Source organism: Tupaia chinensis, unplaced genomic scaffold, assembly GCF_000334495.1.
Source record: "Tupaia chinensis unplaced genomic scaffold, TupChi_1.0 Scaffold000257_1, whole genome shotgun sequence".
Classification (NCBI taxonomy): Eukaryota; Metazoa; Chordata; class Mammalia; order Scandentia; family Tupaiidae; genus Tupaia; species Tupaia belangeri.
Genome location: NW_006159737.1, coordinates 3028841 through 3052718, shown reverse-complemented (window position 1 = coordinate 3052718; position 23878 = coordinate 3028841). Strand labels below are relative to the sequence as shown.

General features: G+C 35.7%; 1 protein-coding gene across 19 annotated transcripts in view; it reads right to left on the bottom strand.

Annotated features, from left to right (window-relative positions):
- The window catches only part of CADPS2 (calcium dependent secretion activator 2), a 450101-nt gene that overhangs the window by 189094 nt on the left and 237129 nt on the right, over positions 1-23878 (bottom strand). For all 19 annotated transcript variants that reach the window (XM_027772143.1, XM_027772145.1, XM_027772150.1 and 16 more), the window contains exons 9-10: positions 2175-2283; positions 551-751 (exon numbers count right to left, since the gene is read on the bottom strand). In XM_027772143.1, coding sequence (XP_027627944.1) covers positions 551-751; positions 2175-2283 — 310 coding nt within the window. The remainder of the gene's footprint in view (positions 1-550; positions 752-2174; positions 2284-23878) is intronic.

Genomic DNA, 23878 nt, shown 5'->3' with positions numbered 1-23878 from the left:
GTAAATTAAAATGAAAGATACAGTTCTTAATTATTTAAATTAGCATACAGACAATGACATGATACTAAGGCATTTGGAAAAAGGAAGTCCGCTCTATGACTTACTCCTTTTTATCATTCTAAAAGAGAAAAGAAGACCTATTATCCTTATAGGTCATTAGGAACAACTCTAGAATGTGATGGTTTATCTTTTTGGTATTCTGGAATCCTATTAATGCAAATTTGATTTGGCAATACTTTTTCTATTTGAATAGAACACACAGATTAACACTATAAATTAAAAGTACATTTTCCTTTGATAAGTTTTAAAGAATATTCATACATACTTTTGAGATTTCCAGAAATACCCCGAAACCACATGTACCACATTTACTGGAGATTTGTGTGAAAAAATAGATAACTGATTCTATGACTACTAATAGAACTATTTTTATTTAATTAAGAATCAGTTAATGATGTAAACTGTAATACTGAACAAATTAGCTTCAGATAATTTTATATCTTATAAAGGTTATTAATTGATAATCAAATTATTTTTAAATAAAACTTACAGAGCTGAGCATCTGTATGGAGAGTTCCTCCTTTGGGATTTATCTTCTGGGTCTGAATTGCAGGAACTGGTTTATAAGATTGACCTGTGGCTCTATACATGGCTTGAACCCACAGTATCCTATCCTGTTCATCATCACTGGCAAATATTACCGTATCTCCTTCTTTAACAGCATTAAAAAACATATGACCACCCTGAAGGCCTGTAGAGGAAGAAAGACATCATTAAAAATATACACAATTGGCATATTTTAGTCTCTTTCACTCAATGACCTCATAGAAAAGTATGGATTTGATATCAGTAGATCCATGCTCAGCAGACTATTTTTAATTGAGACTCAAACTCAACCTAAGATTTTAATATTTTAAACTCTCAATGTAATACAAAGAAACTTTAATCTTCATATCATTTAGAAATTAAAAAAATTAAAAATAAATCAGGATAACAGTCTAATATGAGCTGGCATTCTTTCTTTCTTTCTTTTTTTTTTCATTTTGACTGGCATTCTTTCTTTCTTTCTTTTTTTTTCATTTTGCTGTGATCTTAAACTTGATAAATCTCCTAAATACATGGCATACCTACATCTGGTCTCTAGCTAGCATTCTCTGAGACATACAAACATATCCCACAGAACAGATAGCTTAATCTGATATTTGATGCTAGAGAATAAAGTCTTACTTATGAGTATATTTAATATCCTATATGCAAGAGAAATACATGAAGAGTTTCTCTTTTTTTTATTATTTAACTTTATTTATTTATTTATTTATTTATTTATTTATTTATTTATGTGAGGGAGAGAAAGTGAGAAAGCAAGCCACCAGGTCCGGGACTCAAACTGCTGTCTGCCATGTGGGAGTCCAATGCTCTTAACCACCATGCTACCTGCTGGCCCTGAAATGAAAAGTTTCTTATAAAAAGATACAAGTAGGCAAAGATGATACCTCACATTGTATAGTATTTTATCTTTTATGAAATTCTTTCATAAAGAAGATATTTTGCGAAAGAATTAAAAATATATATATTTTGCATCTGTAAGTGACCAACAGATGAATATGGTACAGATTCCTAAATTTTAATATCTATACATCAATTTCTTAATCTCTATATTTAACATCAATATTTATTATTCTTGCTATATTAATTTCATTGATATTCATATACTAGTGAATTCACTATTTTTCAGATACCAGGTATCCACCAATATGCCCAGTATCAATATGGAAGGAAGAGAAGTATGAGAACATGCTATTGGGGAGAAATTAGAATAGAATAATAATTCACATGGGATTTCTTCGTGTATTTCTGTTATCATTTTTGCTTTCCAGTAAAGAAGTATGTAAGCATGTTATGTAAGCATTGCTGAAATTTATCAGATCATTTTCTAGTACAGGACCTTTTACTTATTTTGTCTTTTTATTAAAAAAAAAAAAGCTGGTGAATTACGGCTAAAAATAACAGCTCTAAAAAAGACAAAATTTAAATCTCATAAAGTCTTATTCAGGTATGGAAGTGAAATATGTATCTTACTCTTCTGATGGAGTTTGAAATGTAGAACAGACAGAACATTTGTAAGAATTCCATGTATACACACATGGCAGAAAAAGTGATTCAATTTAAATTACCTGGGTGGGGATCTGTATAATCCACAGTATATCCTTCAAGCTGCATCAGTTCCTGCGGTTCAGATTTTTTTTCTCTATAACTGCACATAGCAAAGGTGTACTGGCTAACCTGCTCGAGAAAAAAAAAATGTGTAGTAGTCAGTCACATTCAACTTGTCAGATCTGACTTTTAGCTTTTTGTTTATCACAAGACCTTTTTCTTAAAAAAAAAATATATATATAACATAATATTTGCACACAAATGATTAAATCTTAGCATTTTTGAAAATTAGCCTAGAGATTAAAGAGATCTTTTATTTGTTAGTTTACAAGTAGTTTCCATGCCTAGGATCAAACATTTCCCAACTCAAGAATCACTGACCAAGCTTCTATGAGATATTAACAGAACTAGCATAGGTAAATATTCACAATAAGAATTAAGTTTGGGATAATTTCATTGAATAAAGATAAATAGGCTTCTTTTACTTTAGAGTTTCTTAAGGCCTTCAATATGCTAACACAGACGAATATCGAAGAATAAGACAAATCTACATAATCTTGGGCCTACATTTTATTTTTCACATGAAAATATTTTATAGACGAATATTGAAGAATAAGACAAATTTACATAATCTTGGGTCTACATTTTATTTTTCACATGAAAATATTTTATTAATCCTTAAGTAATAGTTAAGGTGTTGGGACTCCCACATGGTTGACCATAGTCTGAATCCTGGGCCTGGTAGCTTGAAAATCATGCTGGGAGCATGTGTGACCATGCCTAAAATCCCAACTGGAGAATGGAGAAGGGGTTGTGGCATGGTCATCTCCCCTTGGGGATGATTCACACTCTCTCTCCCTCTCTCTGTTTCACTGTCTCTCTCTAGCGGGCACATGTGCCCGGCAAAAAGTAAACAAATACACAAAGCATAGAGTATGGTTTTATGAGTAAACATTACACAGGTACAAGAATAGAAGGATGCATTAGAATATTTACAGTCATTATTATTGGGTAGGGAAATTATAGGTTACATTATTTTTCACTGTTGAGTTTTTACCAAAGAATATGACTTCCCTTTATTAAGAATAATGAATAAAGTTATTTCCATTTTGAAAAATAAAAACAAAATTAAGCCTTGCTAGGGAAGAGTGAAGTCAATGGTTTGTGACAATAGTGGTTCTTGCTGCACCTAAGTTTTCCTTTTCTCTTTCCTCAACATATAGGCTGTTAATGAATTAATTTTTCATTCCAAGTATGTCTAAGACTTACAAATGAAAGCCAGTAACTCCCATAAGATGTTTGCTATTATCATTTAAAGAATGTTTCTGTTTCCTAGTGTATAAATATGTGTGTGTGTGTGTGTGTGTGTGTGTGTTTTGGGTGGAGGTTGGAGGAGGAGATGGGGTATTGAGTTGTGAACAATAACAGTACATTCCTATTGTCTGCTCTAAAAAGTGGTTTATTATTTTACTCAAGGATAATAAATTAACACATATTCTATTCTTCCATAAAGCTACTAGGTCATTGGGAAAGGCATGACATATTTACATATTTTTCTATGTTTTTCTTTTTCTTTCTTTCTTTTTTTTTTTTTTTTTTTTTGAGAGTTTTTTTTGCTATAGGGCACATGCGCTCGCCAGACAGAGAGAGACAGAGAGACAGAAAGCGAGAAACCACCCCGCAGGAGGGATGACGATGCCACAATCCCTTCTCCTCCATTCTCCTCTTGGGATCGTGGGCACACATGCACACACACGTGCCCAGCATGAGTTTTAAGCCACTAGGTCCAGGACGTGAATTGCAGTCGACTACATGGGAGTCCAGTGACATAGCCATTACGCTAACTGCTGATCCCATTTTTCTATGTTTTTCTACCCAAAAATGCCTCATGACTTTACCAATGATCAGTATTTAACACAGTGTTATCCTAAAATATTAGAAATACCTTAAACATGCTTAAAAAGAATACATCTTTTGCAATTATTATTTGGTGATTATTTATGCCCATTAAATTAATTATACTCAAATATTCTATAACATCCTAATATTTCTTCTGATGTATCTATTATTGAGATGTATATGAACATTTTCCACCAAAATTATTGGTCTGTGAATTCCACATGCAACTCTCTCAAATGTTGCTTTGTATCTCTTAGAAATACATAATTTAACATATAATCTCTTACATAATCTCTCTTTCTTCTCTCCATATCTTTCGGTTTCTATATTTTATGGTTTCTTCATCTCTCCATGCTGAGGTCTAAGTAATTACTTTAGATTATAACTAATAGTTATTATTACATCATGTAATTAATAATATCACTAATTTTCTCCTTAGCTGTTTCTAACCTACTGCTTAACCTGTCTAGGAAGGTTCTCTCTCTCTGTCTTTTAAATTTCCAGAGGGCATATATGGTCACTAGACACAGACTGACAGACAAAAAGAAAAAGTGGTCATGCTATAATCTCTTCTTTATTTCTACATTCTGTAAGGATTCTGGACACTCATGGATATTCACCTAGCATGTTTTTCAAACTTCAGGTTTCAAACCATGGATCTTGCTCCTTTACAACAAGGTTATGGGACTAGCCTTGTCTAATAAGTTTCTCATTTCAGTGGCTGTTTTAAGTGTCGGAAGTTCTACAAAGTCCTTTTGCAAATCTGCTTGTTCATTTTCCAGTTTTATTTTGTTGTTCTTTTATTTTTGAACATGCTTATAAATGTTACCACTTTAAAAACAAGAATTTTATAGAGGTATAGATGATCAATTTTGTTTAGTAAATTCAGTTCATGAGTCAATATTGAGCACAATTTTATCTGTGACTCTTCTATAAAGCCCAGATCAATAGCCCATCCCTCAAAAAAAAAAACAACCAAACTATTGGCAGATACCCCAGGGTTATCACCAATCCAAAAGTACCTTTTATGTTAATTTCTTAATTTTAGTTTCCCTCTTATATGTGATAAACTGGAATTTTAATATTCTTTGAATATAATCTAATAATTACAAAGTTCGAGGGCTAATTTTTCTACCATTACACAGCCTAAAGTCAAACTTAAGATCACTAGCCTGAGGGTACACTTTTTTTAGCCTACCATTTCACAGAGCTCTAAACTCTTTTTAAACAATTTTCTGAGTTCTCTCTCCTAACACTCACTTTAAGAATATGTTAGGGGGAACCAGCAGTTAGCGTAATGGCTATGTTGCTGGACTCCCACGTAGTCGACCGCGGTTCGCGTCCCGGACCCGGTGGCTTAAAACTCATGCCAGGTGCGTGTGCGCCCAAGATCCCGAGAGGAGAATGGAGGAGAAGGGATTGCGGCGTAACCATCCCCCCCTGGGGGGTGATTTCTTGCTTTCTGTCTCTATGTCTCTCTCTGTCTGTCTGGCGAGCACATGCGCCCTATAGCAAAAACCTCTCCAAAAAAAAAAAAAAAAAAAAAAAAGAATATGTTAGGGCACGCTTTCCTCTTTCTGACTAAGCAATGAAATCCCAAACATTGGGACTGGCAGGTGGAGTGGTGGTTAAGGGTGCTAGACTCCCACATGGCTGACTACTGATTGAGTCCTGGACCTGGTAGCTTACTTTCTCACTTTTGCACTCTCTGTCTCCCCACACCAGCCATCTCTGGTCAAATTGAAAGAGAGAAAGAAAGTAAGTAAGTTAGTTAAATAAAATAATTATTTAAAAAAAACACATTTACATTACAATGCCAACACCCCAAACTCCCATAATCCCACATCATCAGGACCTTGATGCCTAGTGCAGCTTAGTTACTCATTGTTTTTGGTCCTTCAGATTCCCTCTCCACCCTCATTTTTTCCAGTCTATGAGCTTAAAAACATGTCTATTACATTTTAGCTAGAATTTTTAGAAGTTGGCAAAAAAAAAAACACCCCAAAACCAAACAAATAAACAAACAAAACACACTCTTAGCATTACCTTTAAGCTAAAAGGTAGCTAAAAGTATAAATTTATATTCCTAGGTAAATCCTTCAGCTTTAATTTTGTTGTATAGAGTTTCTGAGTAATAGGTCTAACTTTTCTATGTATGAGCGTGACAATATACATGTCCTCCTCACTACTTTCCACAGAAGCGGCAGAAGAAAAAAGAACCCAAAAACTATGATGGCAGGGTTGGTATATAAAAGCAAACACGTTGTATCAGATTTATCTTACAAATAACTAAATTATAATTGATAGACATCAGAGAATTTTCACAAAGTAGTATTTTTTAAATCAATTATTAACAAGATGGAAACATATCAGGCAAGTAATTCCTAAGTTCCACATCTCTTCTCACATGGAAGAGGCTTAAAAACCGAACTAAAAATGTCTCCTGACATGTCACCACATGAACAACCTGGGACCAGCTGGGAGAGAGATGAAGAACACAGGAGCGCCTGTCTTCCCTGCGTGGCTGACAAACCTGTCCAGCAATTTCTAGCCAGAATAGAGGGCTACCACTGCGTAAGGTACTCCAGACACTCTCCAGTAAGACTCACCCACTTCAATTCATCTCTTCACCTGAACTCCCAAGCAGGAAAATATCACCTGGAGCTTTAAAATCACATTTTCTATCTATTTCTCAATCTAGTGAATCCCTACTCCTTCCTCCAAGATCTTTACAGACATATCCCCTCTGCTTTTGTAACTGCATGACTTTGATTTTTTTTTTGACTTGATTTCTTCATAACATGCATAAACTGGTCTCAATAGTGGGTGTGGCACATAGTCTCTTCCATTACTGCAGGAAACTCAGTTTATTTCAATCTGAGACATACTCTTTCCTGCCATGTGTGAAAATGTATCATTTTTGAAAGTACATACCACATACTAATTTTTTTTAAACAAGAAACAGAAATGTCTTGCTAGCCCTAATAACTCAATTTGTACTCTTTGACGCATCCTCTTCCACCTGCCATAACGAGTGATATTTCAACGTCAAATGCTCGACTTAACATGTTCAGGAAACAGTAAACATGAGTCCAAGCGCATCTGCTCATCCAAGGAGCAAGTCCTGAGCACCCACTATGTGATGGGCACATTGCAAGACCGGGGAGGAGCCAGGTCTTTCTCTCTCAGGATACACAGAGAGCTTCGATGTGACCACAGTCACCAAAGCCATCAACTTGCTATAGAAATTCAGGAAAACAAAACAACAAGACATTAAACAAGGAACTAAACAATAACTTGAGAAATAACTAACCACGGAGGGATTATTCACATCATAAAGACATTCTTTCCTTCTCAAAACATCTGTTTCATGTAATATTGAGATCGTCCCATGTTTTACATATTATGACTTAGAGAAACAGCTAAAACCAATGCATTACTGGTGAAATAGCATTTTATGACTTTTGATTAAAACACTGCTAATTTTCCTCTAGGGTTTGTTTTCCAGTTTTAAGGATTTTAGTCCTGTCTCGAGCTGCCAATAGGTTCATGTACCTCCTATTTAAACAGAATCCTAACCTGTTTCCTGGCTTTAAGGTTTAAGAAAAGTTCCTTAGCATTTCTTTGATCTATTAAAGCTAGAACTGCTTTTCTTAAAATTAAAAAAATATATTAAAAAAAACCTTTTTAATGACCATAGTAAGCTATATAGCATCAGCTACTTGCTACCTTATAGTATATGCATTCTACTCAGAGTTTCATGCCTAAAGTTAGACATGTATTCACAAATATGTACAAACCATCTGAACTTGCTATTAAAAATAGATTATTTAAGAAATTTTGTGAATCAATAAAATGTGGGGGGGAAAAAGGAATGGAAAACAACTACAGACACCTGAGATAGTGTGGGAGGAGGAGAAATGGCAGAGGGTGAGAAATAGGGGTAAAGTGTGTGTGTGTGCGTGTGCGTGTGTGTATGAAACTAGAAATGGAAACTGATTGGCAATAACATGTATGATTAAGTCACTATGCAGTTTATTTTGGATGGTAAATCACATTTTGTATGCTGTGACAACGCTCAGGGAATGAATGTAAATTAATTAATTAGTATAAAAATGTTTCAGAAGAAAATTACAGTGCACTGTAACAAGAAAAATAAAAGAAGGGTGTTTTGAATTAAAAACTGGTCAGAAAAACAAATGCCACATTTGGAATTATAATGGAATATAATAAGAAGTATAATTTCAGTCTATTAGTCAGAAAAGTCATGACACTTTTTTTTCACTCTTCCATGCAAAAACACATCATGACTTTTCTGATAAAACAATTATTTACATATACATAACATATATATTTCATTAGTATTCATGGAGTTCAATTTCTCAAAATTATAGGTTTATTTTCTATAGTATTGTCCTAATTTTCTGCAAAATCTTGATTTAATCAGTAAAAATTAACCAGGTGAATACAAATTATTATTACAGCTAATAGAATTAGATTTTGATTGTGTAGAGATGATTTGAGAGATTATATATGGGAAGTAGAGACTATGCTATCTAGAGGACTCAAGCCTCATTAAATCACAAATAGATTAGCCAGCAGCCAGGCTTCATTGAAAAGTAAACATAAGACCATTTTCTGAGTAATTCTTCCCTACTAGTACTGAAAGACCAGTTGTCTGAGCCCTGGAGACTGTGATTTCAGTCTCGTCAATCTCAAAGCAGAGAACTGTCTTCGGGGCCACTTCCCTGGAGATCATCATCTGGATGCTAGAACACAAGTCTCCTCACTCCAGCTGGGCTCCTTCCAACACACCATGTTATTTTATAATTCTCATTCTGAAAATTAAAAACAATTCTATTTCAACCTAAGAAGCCAATTACCACTTAATTCCTGATGAAGTTATTATTTAAGATAGGACTGGATCTGTGAACAAAGTCTACTACGGTGTTAGAGAGAAAGATGAACTGAAGAGCAAAGATTTCAAGGCATTATCACTTTTTTCCTTTCTTTTCTCTTAGTTACATATTCAACAAATCATCAGCATTTAAAAAATAATGTTTGATGATTATATCTTTAATAAATTTAAAATTAGTATCCTTGGATATGTTTATTACTTTTTCTTGTATCTTATTAGGTCTGAAATGAATATTGTCATTCTGCTTTACTTTTATGTTTTGCCTTTTATTTCTAGTAAATTTTTTTTTTTTTTTTTTTGCTATAGGGTGTGTGCACTCCTCAGAGAGAGAGAAACAGAGATAGAAAGTGAAAGCGAGAAATCACCCCTTGGAGGGGTGGCCATGCTGCAATCCCTTCTCCTCCATTCTCTTCTCAGGATCTTGGGCACAATATGCACATGCACCTCGTGTGAGTTTAAGCCATCGGGTCCAGGACTCGAACCGTGGTCAGCTACATGGGAGCTCAGCGACATAGCCATTACGCTAACTGCTAGTCCCAGTAAATATCTTTTTAAAAATAATTCTTTATTATTATTATTTTAAATTTGACTAGAGAGAGATCAAGAGAGAGGGAAAGGGAGAATGAGAAAATATGCCGTTAGGTCCAGGATTCAAACCATGGTTGGCCATGTGGAAGTCCAGCGCCTTAGCCACCACACCACCTGTCAGTACCAGTAAATCCCTTTTAATCACTAGACATAAGGATTTTGGTTCTTATTTCATCCTGAGAATCTGATTGTTAACAGATCCATTTAGCTCATTCACAGAAATAACTGATATTTTTGTCCTACAATTTTTTCCCCTTTCTATCTTCTGCTATACAGTCACTGAAAGTCTTTGCAGTTATGACTGACCTCATGTTCTCTTTTTTAAAATGAAAGTTTCAATATACATCTTTTCTAAAAGAATGTTTATTTCATTTTATTTGTTATTATTTTTTAATTTGACTAGAGAGAGACAGAGAGAGAGAGAGGAAAGTAACAAAGCAAATCGCCAGGTCTGGGACTCAAATCACAGTCAGCCATGTGGGAGTCCAGCACCTGCTGATCCCAAAACATATCTTTTTTTGAGAGAGAGATTTTTGCCACAGGTTATGTTTACTCATCAGAGAGAGAGAGAGAGAGAGAGAAAGCAAAAAATCACCATCCAGAGGGGATAGTTACACCCCAATCCCTTCTCCTTCATTCTTTTCTCAGGATTTTTGGCACACACACACATGCCCAGTGTGAGTTCCAGGCCCCCAGGTGAGGGACTGGAACCGTGATTGGCCATGTGAGAGTACAGTGATGTAACCATCATTCCATCTGCTGGTCCCTAAAATATATCTTATATAACAGAAATAGGACCTATTTTAATTTTCCCATCATTATCATTATTATTATTATTTCTATAGGGCATGTGTGCTCACCAGAGACAGACAGAAAGACAAAGACACACACACACACGGAAAGTGAGAAATCACTCCCCAGGAAGGATGGCTATGCCACGATCCCCTCTCCTCCAGTGCACATATGCATCCCCATTCATTATTTCTGACAAAATATAGAGTTCAGATATTTCTAGTAAATATCTTTTTTTTTTTTTTTTGCTATAGGGCATGTGCACTCCTCAGAGAGAGAGAAACAGAGAGATAGAAAGTGAAAGCGAGAAATCACCCCTTGGAGGGTGATTATATTTCTATATTTCTATAACCCAATTACTTTATATTTCTATAACCCAATTTAGAAATAATTTTTCAAGTTTATGCTTGAGTCAAACTATTTCATAACAATTTAGATTCGACTATATGTGTTTATTTTATCATTCTTTTTATTTATTTTACATCTCATGTTTCATACTTCTGAGCTACTACTCATTTATCTTTCAAATATCAGGAATCCTCCTTTAAGTACTTTCAGGAAGTTAAACTGCATATTTTTAAAATAATTGTTTATTTCAATTTTATTTATTCATTAATTTATCTTAATTCTATCATGCAGGAGTGTCCAGTGCTTTAACCACCATACCACCTGCTGCCCCCCAAATCACTTATTTTCTGAATCCTCATCAACATGAGTATATCTTTCTAGGTCTTTTAGTAAACGGTACTCTTGGATTGGTGATAAACGAAGAATTTCATAGGTAATACTAAATTCCTGAGTCACACAGTTTCCCATCAATTCCCTGTAAATATAATTCTATAGATTTCTGTAGTTCAGTGTTTAGAAAATGTCTGGTAAAACATAAAATGTTTTGCAGGGCCAGCAGGTGATGTGGTGGTTAAAGGCACTGGACTCCCACATGGCTGACCATGGTTCAAGTCCTAGACCTGTTGGCTTACTTTCTCTCTCTCTCTCTGATCAAAATGGAAAATAATAATAATAAATAAATTTTTAAAAATCCAAAAAAGAAAAAATGTTTTTCTTTGAAAGTCCATCTATTTATTTATCCTATAGAAGAGAGAAACAGGTGTCACCAACAGGGTCTGCATGCTACAGTTTCCCCCAGCTTCATCCAGCCAGAATCACAAGCATGCATGCCCAGCTAGAATAGAGAGACTTCGGAATCCAAACCAGGGATCTTCCACCATGATTTCACATTTACAGACTACTACAATATTGGTGCACTGTGGCTAGCCAACATACATCTTTTTTAAATGAAAACATATTTTAGAAGAGATCTGAGGTGGTGTGGTAGTTAAGGTGCTGAACTCTCACATGCCCAACCATGGTTCGAGTCCTGGATCTAGTGGCTTGCTTTCTAAATTTCCCTCTCTATCTTCCTCTATCTCTCTCTCTCTCTCTCTGGTGAGCACATGTCCTCTAGAGCAAAATTTAAATATAGCAGCAGTAATAAGTAAATAATTCATTAAAAAAATAAAGAAGAGATGATAGCATGTGGCTATCTTCTCACTTAATTTTTTTTAGATGTAAGAATCAATTAGACTGTAGAGAAGAGATGGTAGCATGTGGCTATCTTCTCACTTAATATTTTTAGATGTAAGAATCAATTAGACTGTAGAGGATTTTTTAAATATCAGAATGTTTCTTCTCCTATTTTTTGTTCTGTTTATTTTTCTTCCCACTTGAAAACACTTTGTTAGATTTGATATTTTGTTTCTTTCCTTAATTGCTTTTGTGAGTAAAGTTTTTATTTCTGACTTTTCAAGTTTCTTTTCTGTCTTCCACAAAACTGATTTTGTTTAGTGCAGGGTTCATTCTGTGCATTACTGCCTAAATGTAGACAATTTTTTTTGAGTTTTATTGCCTCAATCTCAACCAACTCTCATATCTCATCTATGCAAATTGTTTATGAGTTCATGATTTACTTAAAATTGTGAAAAATATAAAATAAAAATATTTGATTTACATTTCTTTTCTTTTGCCATAGGGCAGGTGCTTGCCAGAGCAAGGTAGATTGAGAAAGAGGGATAAAATAAAGATTAAAGTAGTGTTCTTTTCTACCTAATCTTTCACAAAGATATATCTGGTCCTTCCTTTATGCCTTTTAGAAATATGGGGATTTTTTTTTTTTTTTTAAAGAGGGATTTTTGTTATAGGGTATTTGTGTTCGCCAGAGAGACAAAGAGACAGAAAGTGAGAAATCACCCTCAAAGTTGGGTTTTAAACTGCAGTTGACTACATGAAATTCCAAGGACATAACCATTATGTCATCTGCTGGTCTTGGTTTTTTAAAATTTTTTTGAGAGAGATTTTTGATAGCATGTGGGCTTGCTAGAGAGACAGACACAGAAATAGAAAGTAAGAAATCATTCCACGGTGGGGGATGGCCATGTCACAATCCCTTCTCCTCCACTCTCTGCTTGGAATTTGGGCATGTACGCACACAAGCCCAGTGTTTTTCAAGTCCTTGGGTCTGGGACTCAAACTGCAGTGGACCATGTGTAACCATCAGCAATGTAACCATTACACCATCTGCTGGTCCCAGAATAGGTCTTTTGTTACTTATTAATCAGAATGCTAAATTACTGATCCTGGTTTGCTTTTGCAACATTTTGTGTCTTTCTCCATGTACTTAAGAGATTATTTATCGCCCTCTAATTTGCTCAGTCATTCACACATTGATTGATTTAACAAATATTATGCATGTATAGTGAACATTTTTAGGCTATGGGAATACAACAATGCCCTAGAATTAGAAAAAAAAATTAACCCCATGGAGTGAGAATGGAAAAGAATAAATGAATTACAAGTAAGCAAAGAGATGCCAAAATTATTTTTTGCTTGTCACTTATTTTGGAGAAAAAAATAAGTAAATAAAAAAAAATAGGTATTGAAAGAGATCTCTTTTTAATAGTGTGGCCAGGAAAGACCTCTCTAAGATAGTCATATTAAGGTCCTGTGTTTCAGTTGAAAATGAAGTGAGGATAAACCAGGTTTAACAAGTGAGGCTGCCATTTCAAACATAAGATCCATTTTCATCCCCTCCATTCCATTACTATCCTTTTTCTTTCCAGCTTACATTTGACAAAACCTTAGGCAAATTACTTTACCTCTTGTCTGTGATTTTCTGTAAATGATGGATAGCCATAATGTACTTCACATGGTCTTGAGATAACCGACTTAGAGTACTGGCACAATGATTGCCTGTTAGATAGTAGTCTTTTTTTAAAAAAAATTATTATTATTATTCATCATGCCAGTGAGAGAGAGACAGAAAATGAGAAAGGAAGCTGCCAGGTCCAGGACTTGAACCACAGTCAACCATATGGGAGTACAGTACCTTAACCATCACACCACCTGCTGGCCCTGTAGTAGTCTTCTAATGAATCTAACCCATTGTCAGAGAGCTATCCTTTTCTCACTCTGTACATTTACTGTCCTAGAAGAGTCACGGCACCTGGGTTACCGATGCGATGTGTTATAGCACTGTAAAGTCACCTGACTGAGCTGGGCATTGAACTGGTCTTCGAAGTAGATGCATACATGCCATGAGTGAACTGAGAGTTGCTGACTCGCTCTTCTGTCTGCTACTCTCATGTGCTTTTCTCCCCCCCCCGTTCCTTTATCCCCCTTTTATAGGCTGTATCCTTCTATTCTTTTATTGGCAAATAACGACTGTGTTGTTGATGATATTTATTGCATGAATAAATAAATGAATCAGAAACTGAGGCATACAGAAAAAAATGAGGGTGTGTCTAAATGTAGTTGTAGATACTACAGTGGTCTCTCTCATGGATGTTATCCTAATATATATATACATATATATATATATACACACACATATATGTTAAAACATGATTGTTCTCATAAAAGGAGATTACTCTCTAAAACTCTTTAGATAAATTATTAATATGTCTATGTTGCCACATGCTATAAGAATCCAGACTTAACAGGTGTCATCCACCTAAAATGCTAATATTTTACTGGCTATTTAAGCTCCAGCCTTAAAAATTAGCTCTTAAAGGTATATAATACGGGGCCGGCAGGTGGCATGGTGGTTAAAGGTGCTGGATTCCCACATGGCTGACCGTGGTTCGAGTCCTGGACCTGGCCGCTTGCTTTCTCTCTTTCTCTCTCTCTCTCGCTCTCTCTCTCTCACTCTGTCCCTCTCTGGTTAAATTTAAATAAATAAATAAATAAATAATAAATAAAGTTAAATAAAATAATTTTTTAAAAGGTAGGTAATATAAAAGTGCTTACTTAATGTTGCTTTTTTCCTTCACCTGAACTAATGCATAGGCCCAGTTGCTGTTTTATGCTGCAAGAATTGTATTCTAACTAGCTTTATAATGATGTAATTATTTTGAACATACTGAATTTATAAAATTTTAAGTACCAATCTAAAGTCTTTAAAGAAATGAAAACACCAATAACACTCTAATTTTAGAGAAATCACCCCACTTCTAGAGGAGCAGCTGTTTTAATGGCAAAGTAGTAACATATCCATTTTATTTCACTTTGTTTTTATTGCTTATTTTGTATTATTTTAATATTTTGTTAATTTTTAATATCTTGACAATTACCCAATAGACCCAGAATCTGTCACAGATAATAGGGCCTAGAGTTATAACAAAGTACAGATGGGAGAGTAACAAAATACCAACGGCAAACAAAGCTGTCACTGACATTAGGAAACCTGAACCATAAAACAACTGAAAAAAATGCAGTTTGGCTTTTGGAATACATTGGCTCCAGAAGCAATATTAATACCATCCTTTTGACTCACTGATTCCTGGCCCTATGCTCATAAACTGAGGCACATTTCATACTGCTTTTCATTCCTCTAGTATCCCCAAGAAGATCTCTTTTTACCCAAGCTCTTCCCACGGCTGTGCTAAATCACTTTCTCAAGGCCAACTCTGAACAAATGCATAGTGTAAATCCAAGTGAATCCGGCTGAAGAGTGTTGACACCTTGTAGCTACTTGTTTGGCAGTCAATACCCAGATAGGGGTATCCTGGGGAAGCTGCACTCTGAAAGAACTGTCAGTCTCGGTTGGCAATCACAGCTAAAAGTTGAAAGTTGAGCTTCTGGGAGCAGGGTGTCCAGTTCACTGGGCTCCCAGTTAGAGGCAGTCTTGCAGCCTCCTCTCACCCATTACCACGGGCCCGAGGAATTAGGTAGAAACAGGTGGTCTGACCTATTCTGATCTAGTATTTGTTTTCATTACAAGCTTACTTGTGCATTACTGAATGAAGCTTATATAATTTATTATATTGAAACTGAAAATCCCTTCAGTGGAAGCGCCGCAATGATAAGCGTCCAATATCCTTAACCCAATCCATTCTTAATAACTCCATAAAGAATGGATTTGTTGAGAATTGGGGGATAGACACAGACTTTAATCTGAGGACAGCATTAAATCAGGTTTGGGCTTTACTACTTTGGATAGGGCACCTTATCGTAAGGTGCTATGGTCTCACGAGGTAGGTATCCCTGTCTACTATAGGGGACCTCCCATTTTGCTGTCAGTTGCCAACCTGTTCAACACCTGTCCACGTCCACACGAGTAAGTGCTAGCTGTGAGATTTAGAGACCACAGTATTCAGGTTTGCATGTTGTATCCCTACTGCAGGGATCATGTTAACAGCTGGCAGCTTAGCAACTGCCACCATCTAATTTCAGGGAAGATTAAGGCTTAAAAAAATCCTTTGCTAGAAATGTTCTTGGCAGAGGGCAAAGGTGCTGCTAGAGTTATTTAAAAAAAAAAAAAAAAAAAGAAACAGAGCTTAATTTAATCAAGAGAAATAAATATATCTTCAAGATCCTGATAGATTTGAGGGGAATATATATTTATTAATAACGATCTTGACCAAATGGCATAAAAAAAGATGTAGTAATCAGTGCACACATTACAGAAAAGAAAGGCAGTCTTTTTTCTAACAAGGTTCACAGTAATTTGCACATATTCATTTACTTAACAAATACTTAGGTTTTACTCACATACCAAGAATTATTTAAAATTCCATAGATAAACGGACTAAAAGAAAGATAACAAGGTCCTTATTTTATTTTATTTTATTTTTTTAGATGTTTGCTACAGGGTGCATGCACTTTCCAGAAAGAGACACAGTGAGGGAAATTGAGACATCACTCCCCACAGGGGGTGGCCATACCACCATGATCCTCCTAAAATTTTGGGCATGCTTTCACAGGCACCTGGTGTGATTTCCAAGCCACCAGATCTGGGACTCGAACCACACCACCACACCACCTGTGGGCCTCAGGGTCTTTATTTTTATGAAGCATACATTCTAAAAGGGGTAAAGAGATTGTAAAAATCCATAAATTAAAAAAGACAATTTTATTGGAGATAAGTGCTCTGAAAAATATAATGCACTTATAAGTGAGTTGGGAGGTGTAATTTATATTGGGTGTTTAAAAAGGCACATTTGAAAAGGTGACAATGGAACTGATCCAAATGAGTAGGTGGAATGAACCAGTCATGGGAGAATGAGAGCAGCAGCATGCTCAGAATTTCTGCAGAGGCCTGGGGGTAGCCAAACAAACTAGGAGGAACAAAGGCAGGGGACCAAATTGAAAGGCACACTTGTATAGAACTCCTTCTTAAAAAGTTAAACTCATGTTTATTTATTTCTTTGAGGTATTTTTGGAAAGGATGACTGGTGACATGAAGGTGCTAAAATACTTTTCACTGTGCAGCTAATTTGGGGACATAGCTTTAGAAGTCAAGATGCTTCTCAGTGCGAGGCAGGGCCAAAGAGAAAGCTCAGCACCAGAAAATGTAGGACTTTCTCTTAGTCAGGGCTACAGGTTACTCTAAGTGCAGCGGGAAGTCACTGGAAGGATTCACACGGCAATTGTCGCAACGTGAGTGTTTCAAATATTAATAGAATATCTTGGTAATGTGAAGAACAGATGGTAAGGAAAAGGGCAGAAGTGGAAGCAGAGGGAATAACGAGGATGCTACAAAAGCCATGTGAAGATGATGGTAATTTCAACTCGGATGGTTGCAGAGAAGAGGAAGAGACTGGGATATAAATGGAATACTGCTTTGGCTATGGAACAATGTTTTCTGATTGACAGGGGTAAGCGAAAGGGAGCACTCAAAGATGACACCTAGGTTTTAATTTAAGTATGCTCAGACATAAGTCAATTTCACATTCCAGTTAGAGAAAGGTGGAGAAGGAACCCAACTTAAGAAGAGATTTTCAATTACTTATCAAATACTTACTGAGTCTCTCCTATGTAACAGGTCCACCATTTTCTATGAAAGATGTTATACACATACACACATAAAGGTACATAAACATAGGAATATATGCATATACAGGAGGATACACACACACAAATATTTAAGATCACACACACACACACACACACACACACAAATGTTCTAAGATGAAGCCTAGTGCAACAATTTTCAAAAAACTTTAAGTCAACAAAATTTAATTGAGACTTTATAATGTTATCTAACTGTCATTCATAGATGTTTTGCTCTTTCCTATAGCTATGATTATAAAACAAGAGGAATGAGATAGAGGTAGCTGGAATCTAAACATAAAAATAACAACAAACAAGGAAAGACAGGCATATGTAAAAAGAAATTTTCACACTGGGGTCACTGCTTGGTCCATGTATGATTCTCCTTACTATAAATAAATATATCCTTATTCTCATTCTTTCTCTATCTCGTTTTATATTTTGGTTCTTGAGATATAGACATATGCTCATTTTAATATATTCTAGACTTATGCATTAAGTTTATTCCTATCCAATGGTAAATTATATTACTTAATATGGCCATTATATTTATACACACACACATATCTCTCATACACATACACACATACCTATATAATAGTACAGGAATAAAAAAACAATGATCACAAAGTAAAAGTTATTTTAAAAATAAAATCTAAAATACAGAAATTATTTTCTACTGACATTTTATTCTGATTAGTCCTATAATCAAAAGAATTTTCAATTTTCTATCATCTTGATGATGTACATTTTGGAAAAGATAACTTGTAGCTTAATACATGAGTACTTGTTAACTAGGAAAAAATGACAAGTAAAAAACATGCCAAAGTTTTGCTGAATAAACATTCATTAGTCATCAAAAGCTTTATAATCTTACTTTACACTTTAAGTGTCCATGTGCTTTGGCCCAACTTTTTTTTTTTTTATTAAGGCTTTTGCATTAGGGTGCATACACTTGCCACAGAGAGATAAGATAAGAGACTGACAGTGTGAAAGTGAGAAATCATCCCCAGGGGGTATGGCCACACTGCAATCCCTTCTTCATTCTTCTCCTAGAATTCTGGGCATGAATGCACATGTGCCAGCTGTGATTTTAAATCTTCCAGGGCTGAGACTCAAACTATGGTCATGGTCCCCCATGAGGAAGTCTAGTACCTTAACCACCAGGTTACCTGCTGGCCTCACCTCTGGCCCAATTTTTTTTTTTTTAGGCATATTTCCACATATTTACAAAGATGAATATAAATGAATTATACATATTTTGATGTTAGCATTGTTTGCTGATTAAAGTGAAAACAATGCAAATGTCTAAGAAGAGTATTTTGTATATTATATTAATCTATACTATGTAAACTAATTACTTAAAACAATAAAGTGTATTTTTATATGGTGACATGTGAATTTCTCTCTAATATATTTCTAAAGAGGGACAAAGAAATCCACAGGGCAAAAATACGTGGAATGATTCCATTAGGGATGAATGAATGTGTGTGTATATGCGTGTGTCCATAATGATACAAGTTCAGAAAGCCACATCTCAACAATGGAACTTGACTATGTTGAGAAGGAGAATGAAATAAGGTAGCAGTCCTGGTACTAGTGTTGATGAGGGTTTTTCATATTCTCTCAGACACACTGGGATCTTGTCCTACACCAAGTGTGTCCTAGGTTTATAAACTTAAACCAATTTAACACATAAAGCAAGAGAGCCCCTGTCCCATGAATTGCTGGATCTGACGGCAGTGTATTTGTCCACTCTGCATTATCCTATTGCCATAAGCAAACACCAGCTGATATCCTAGACTAGATCTAAACCACATGACTGAATTTCCTGTTCGTTATGCCTAATGGTATTCTCAGGTATGTAAGGGGAGTCTGCTGCCCTCCAATTCCCATGTGTGCTGAATATTTCGGAAGTCAATAAGCTAGGGCAACCACTTCTTTCTGCACAGAGCAGATCTTGATGGTATCTTACGAAGAGAGGACTTTTATGTTTGCATCATGTACAGATCACTCAGTGGCATGGCTGACTGTTTACATCCTGTGCCAACTCAGCTGATATGTAATTAACATTATGTCTTGATAGCCTGCTGTTGTTTGCAGCAACTTCAAGTCATGATTCAGACACATCAACAACAAGCAGGGAACACTTTGATACAGGAACAAAATAACATAGATGTCTCTTCTGTTTCCAGTCATGTCATACAGTTACGTCGTCTTCGTAACTACAGTACTCTCTATGCCATCCCTCCCTGGACGTTTCCCTGACGGTAAAACTGTTTTGTACCTCACGAAATTAATGATGCACAGTGATGATTCATGTATCTGTTTGTCTCCACATCAACTGTAGTTGTGTGCATCAATTTCATCATAGCTCTAGAGCAGAGGAAGTGAGAGCTTAGTCTCTACAGTCTAACCAAACAGGATTTACTTGACTCTATAACATACTAAACTGTATAATTCTGAGTTACATACCCTTCTATACGCCAATTTTCAAAGCTATACGATGGGGATAACAATAATCCGTACCCTCAGAGGCTTATTCTGAGGTGTGAATAAGCTAATGTATTAAAAGAGCTTTGGGACGAGCAGACAGTGTAATGGTTATGTCACTGGACTCCCATGTAGTCGACTAGTGTTTGAGTTTCTGACCTGGCAGCTTAAAACTCACACCAGGATGTGTGCATATGTGCTCAAAATCCCGAGAAGAGAAGGTACTGCAGCGTGACCATCTTCCCTGAGGGGGTGGTTTCTAATTCTATGTCTGTCTGTCCAGTGAGCACACGTGCCCTATAGCAAAAATCTCTTCCAAAAAAACAAACCACAAACTCACTCCAGGTGCATGTACGTGCATGCCCCAAATCCCTAGAGCAGAAGGCGAGAATGGAGGAAAAGGGATTGTGGTGTGGCCAATGTGATTTTTTACTTTCTCTCTCTCTGCTCCTTCTACATGCCCTATAGCAAAAAAAAAAAAAAAAAAAGTGCTTTATGGGGCCTGGATGGTCATGAAGTGATAAAATATGACACTCTGTGAGGCAATTCCACATGGAAAGGCACCAGTGCAAGTTGGGAGACCTTCCTGAGTACGCTGGGCACACATCTGCCCATGATCTGAGTCTGGCTGAAGACTGGGGTGCAGTTCAGAGTCAAGATTCTGTTGGGGAGGCTATCTTTCTTTCTCTGTCTGTCTTGCTAATGGAAGAAATAAATAAAAACTTTTTTTTAAGTACCTGATATAAAAGCTTGCCACGAAGTAATTGCTTAATAAATATCAGATTTAAATGTAGACTATTTCGTTAATAGGTGAGTGCTTCAGTAATTTTTGGATTTACCAAATAGGCAATGCCTGGAACATACAGTTATTGGAATAGGCATCACCAGAATATCAAATAAAGAAATAGTTCATTTTTGCTAAATCAAACAGTTTTAAAGATATTGAATGGTTTTATTCTATTAGGAAAGTCACAACATATTTTTAGATGCAAAAATTCATCATGACTTTACTGATGACTTAATAATAAACTCTGACATAGTTATCATAACTACTTTATGCCAATAATATACTCCAAACCTAACACTAAAGCACTCAAGAAACATAGAAAAATGAGTAAGAGGCATATGTAAGTTTAATTTTGCTAAGGTATCAAGCATTCTTAAAAGACACTCTTCTTTCAATTTGGCTTGAACCAAAGTTGACCTTCATAAAAAAATCAGCTTCTTAAAAAATATTGAAATTTATTTCTTACTGCAACTATATTGGCATCAAAATCTAAAAAAGGGTGAAGCTGAACTTGCTTAGAATCTAAACAAACACCCAACATTTACAAATAATTTATTTTCCCATTGTTTGACTCTAATATACATGTATATATGAGAGTCTTTGAAAAGTCTTTTCACCTCAGGGTCTCCTCGAGTGTTCACTTTGGACAATGACTTTGCAGCTGGCCAAACCTGACTCTCAATCAGTTTTTATGAGCACAAATTCTTAGGCTGATGACTGGACCTCCAGCTATATCACTCTTCTAGTACACACCTACAAGTGGTGATGAGATTCACATTATCACCAGAGCACCATTCCGCTGATGGCAGCAGCAGACACAGCAGGGGTGTACTGGCCTCCCTACGAAAAATGACTCCTTCACCTTTCGAAACAGCAGCCTGGGGGTATAGACCTGCAAGCTGTGTACAGACAGAATGAGAGCTGTCTGGAAAAATGCTAATAAAAACTACCTGGTTCCTCCCAATGGGTCATTGTCGTTGAATCTTCATACATATCCAGCTTGATTTTTGAAGTATGTGCATTCGATTTGTCTTCCCATTACATTTGGAATTGAATGGAAGATTCCACTGTGTTTAAAGCTTTGAAGAGGAGTCAGAATACTGGCTGTATATCTCAGTGTATCTGGGCATGGAGATTCTCTGCGTGCGAATACGTGGAAATACATGGGGTGTTGGAAAAGTCACGGTGAAATGCAAAAACGCATCATGACTTTTCCGATGATCCAGTATATACATATGTGTAGAAATAGAAATATATACTTCTTAAACATGACTTCAAATTTTAAGATAATTCTTTGGGTAGAATAAGTCTAGATTCATTATAGGTTGGTGGTATTTTTCCTAAATTTCAATTATGGAGTACATGGATTAACATACTTTTTAACTCAATATTATGCCTATATTAGTATACCTAATATTATACCTATATTCATTATAGTTTGGTGGTACTTTTCCTAAATTTCAATTAGGAGTACAACCTAGTAATAAACTCTGATATAGTTATATACATACCTTTTTAACCTAATATTTCAACACACTTGTTACTGGGAGAAATTTAGGTTCCCAAAGACATGGTTAATCTTCCCAAATAGACAGGAATTTTTAATCTAAAAGTATTCCAATTCCTTTTTTCATTTCTAATCTCTCTTATGGGTGATAAGGTATACATGATTGTCCTATAACTTTTGATTCTTGTGATCGAATGCTAGAAAATAAGGTAAATGGAAAAGGATTTCTTTCCTTAAACCTTACTTGTCCCAAAGAATGAGGTGATTGTTGGACCGCTCTAATCAACAAAAGCCCACTTTTCATATTAAAACAATTGGCGTATTATAAACTCTTTTAGCTACTGTTACTTAACCAGGTCTCTAGACTAACGGAAACCCTCTATTCTTTCTTATTATGATTAATGTCAAGGAAATGTTAAATATTTGTGTTTCTGAGTTACAGTCCCATGTTCTCTTGAACTTATTTCCAATAGTTAAACTCTGTTCATTAAGAGTCTTTTTTCAAACTAAGCCAAGTCACTTTGAGAACTCAAAAAGTTCATGGGAAAATTAAAGTACAAATTCATTTGGGTGCAAGAAATTTAAAATCCTTGTAGTTTTTCATAATAAATGTTTCCCATGAACTGCTTGAAGACCTCTTGTAACATCAACTATTAAAATTACTGAATTAAATGAGATTCTATGTAAAATGCATGATATATACCTGAAAAGGAAGCCACTGTTTCTATGAGGCGGGGGTGGGGTGGGGGGGGAATCAGTGTAATGCTTTAGAAAGACTTGACAAAGACAAACCACTAACACAAAGTTGTCAAATAAATAAGAGTGAGACATTTATAAGACAGGAATAAAATTAAAATGTCCAGAAAAATCTACACTCAAATTACTGAGGAAATGCATTTAAATTCTTACACTAAAGAGACCGGCATATAGCATAGAGGTTACGTTGCTGGACCTGCACAGTTGACCATGGTTCAAGTCCTGGACCTAGCAGCTTAAAACTCATGCCAGGCATGTGTGCATGCATACCCAAAATCCCAAGAGGAGAATGGAGGAGAAGGGATTGTGGCGTAGCCATCCCTCCTGGGGGGAAGGGGGTGACTTCTCACTTTCTGTCTCTCTGGCAAGTATACACTCCCTATAGCAAAAATCCTTCTATAAACAAATAAATAAATAAATTCTTCCACTAATATAAGGAAACTAAACCTAGAAACTGTAAAGGATACCTTATGGGTGTGGTTTTGAAAGGACAGGTCACCCAGACCTCTAAACAGGAGACCTTTACTCAAGCAAATGCTTGGGCTCTATAGCAAAAAATTGACTCTGTGTTTGTGTGTGTGTGATTTATTAAGTTAGTTGATCAAATATTCTCATCACATAAGAAAAGGTTACATTTAAGCCAGAAAGAAAGAAAAAA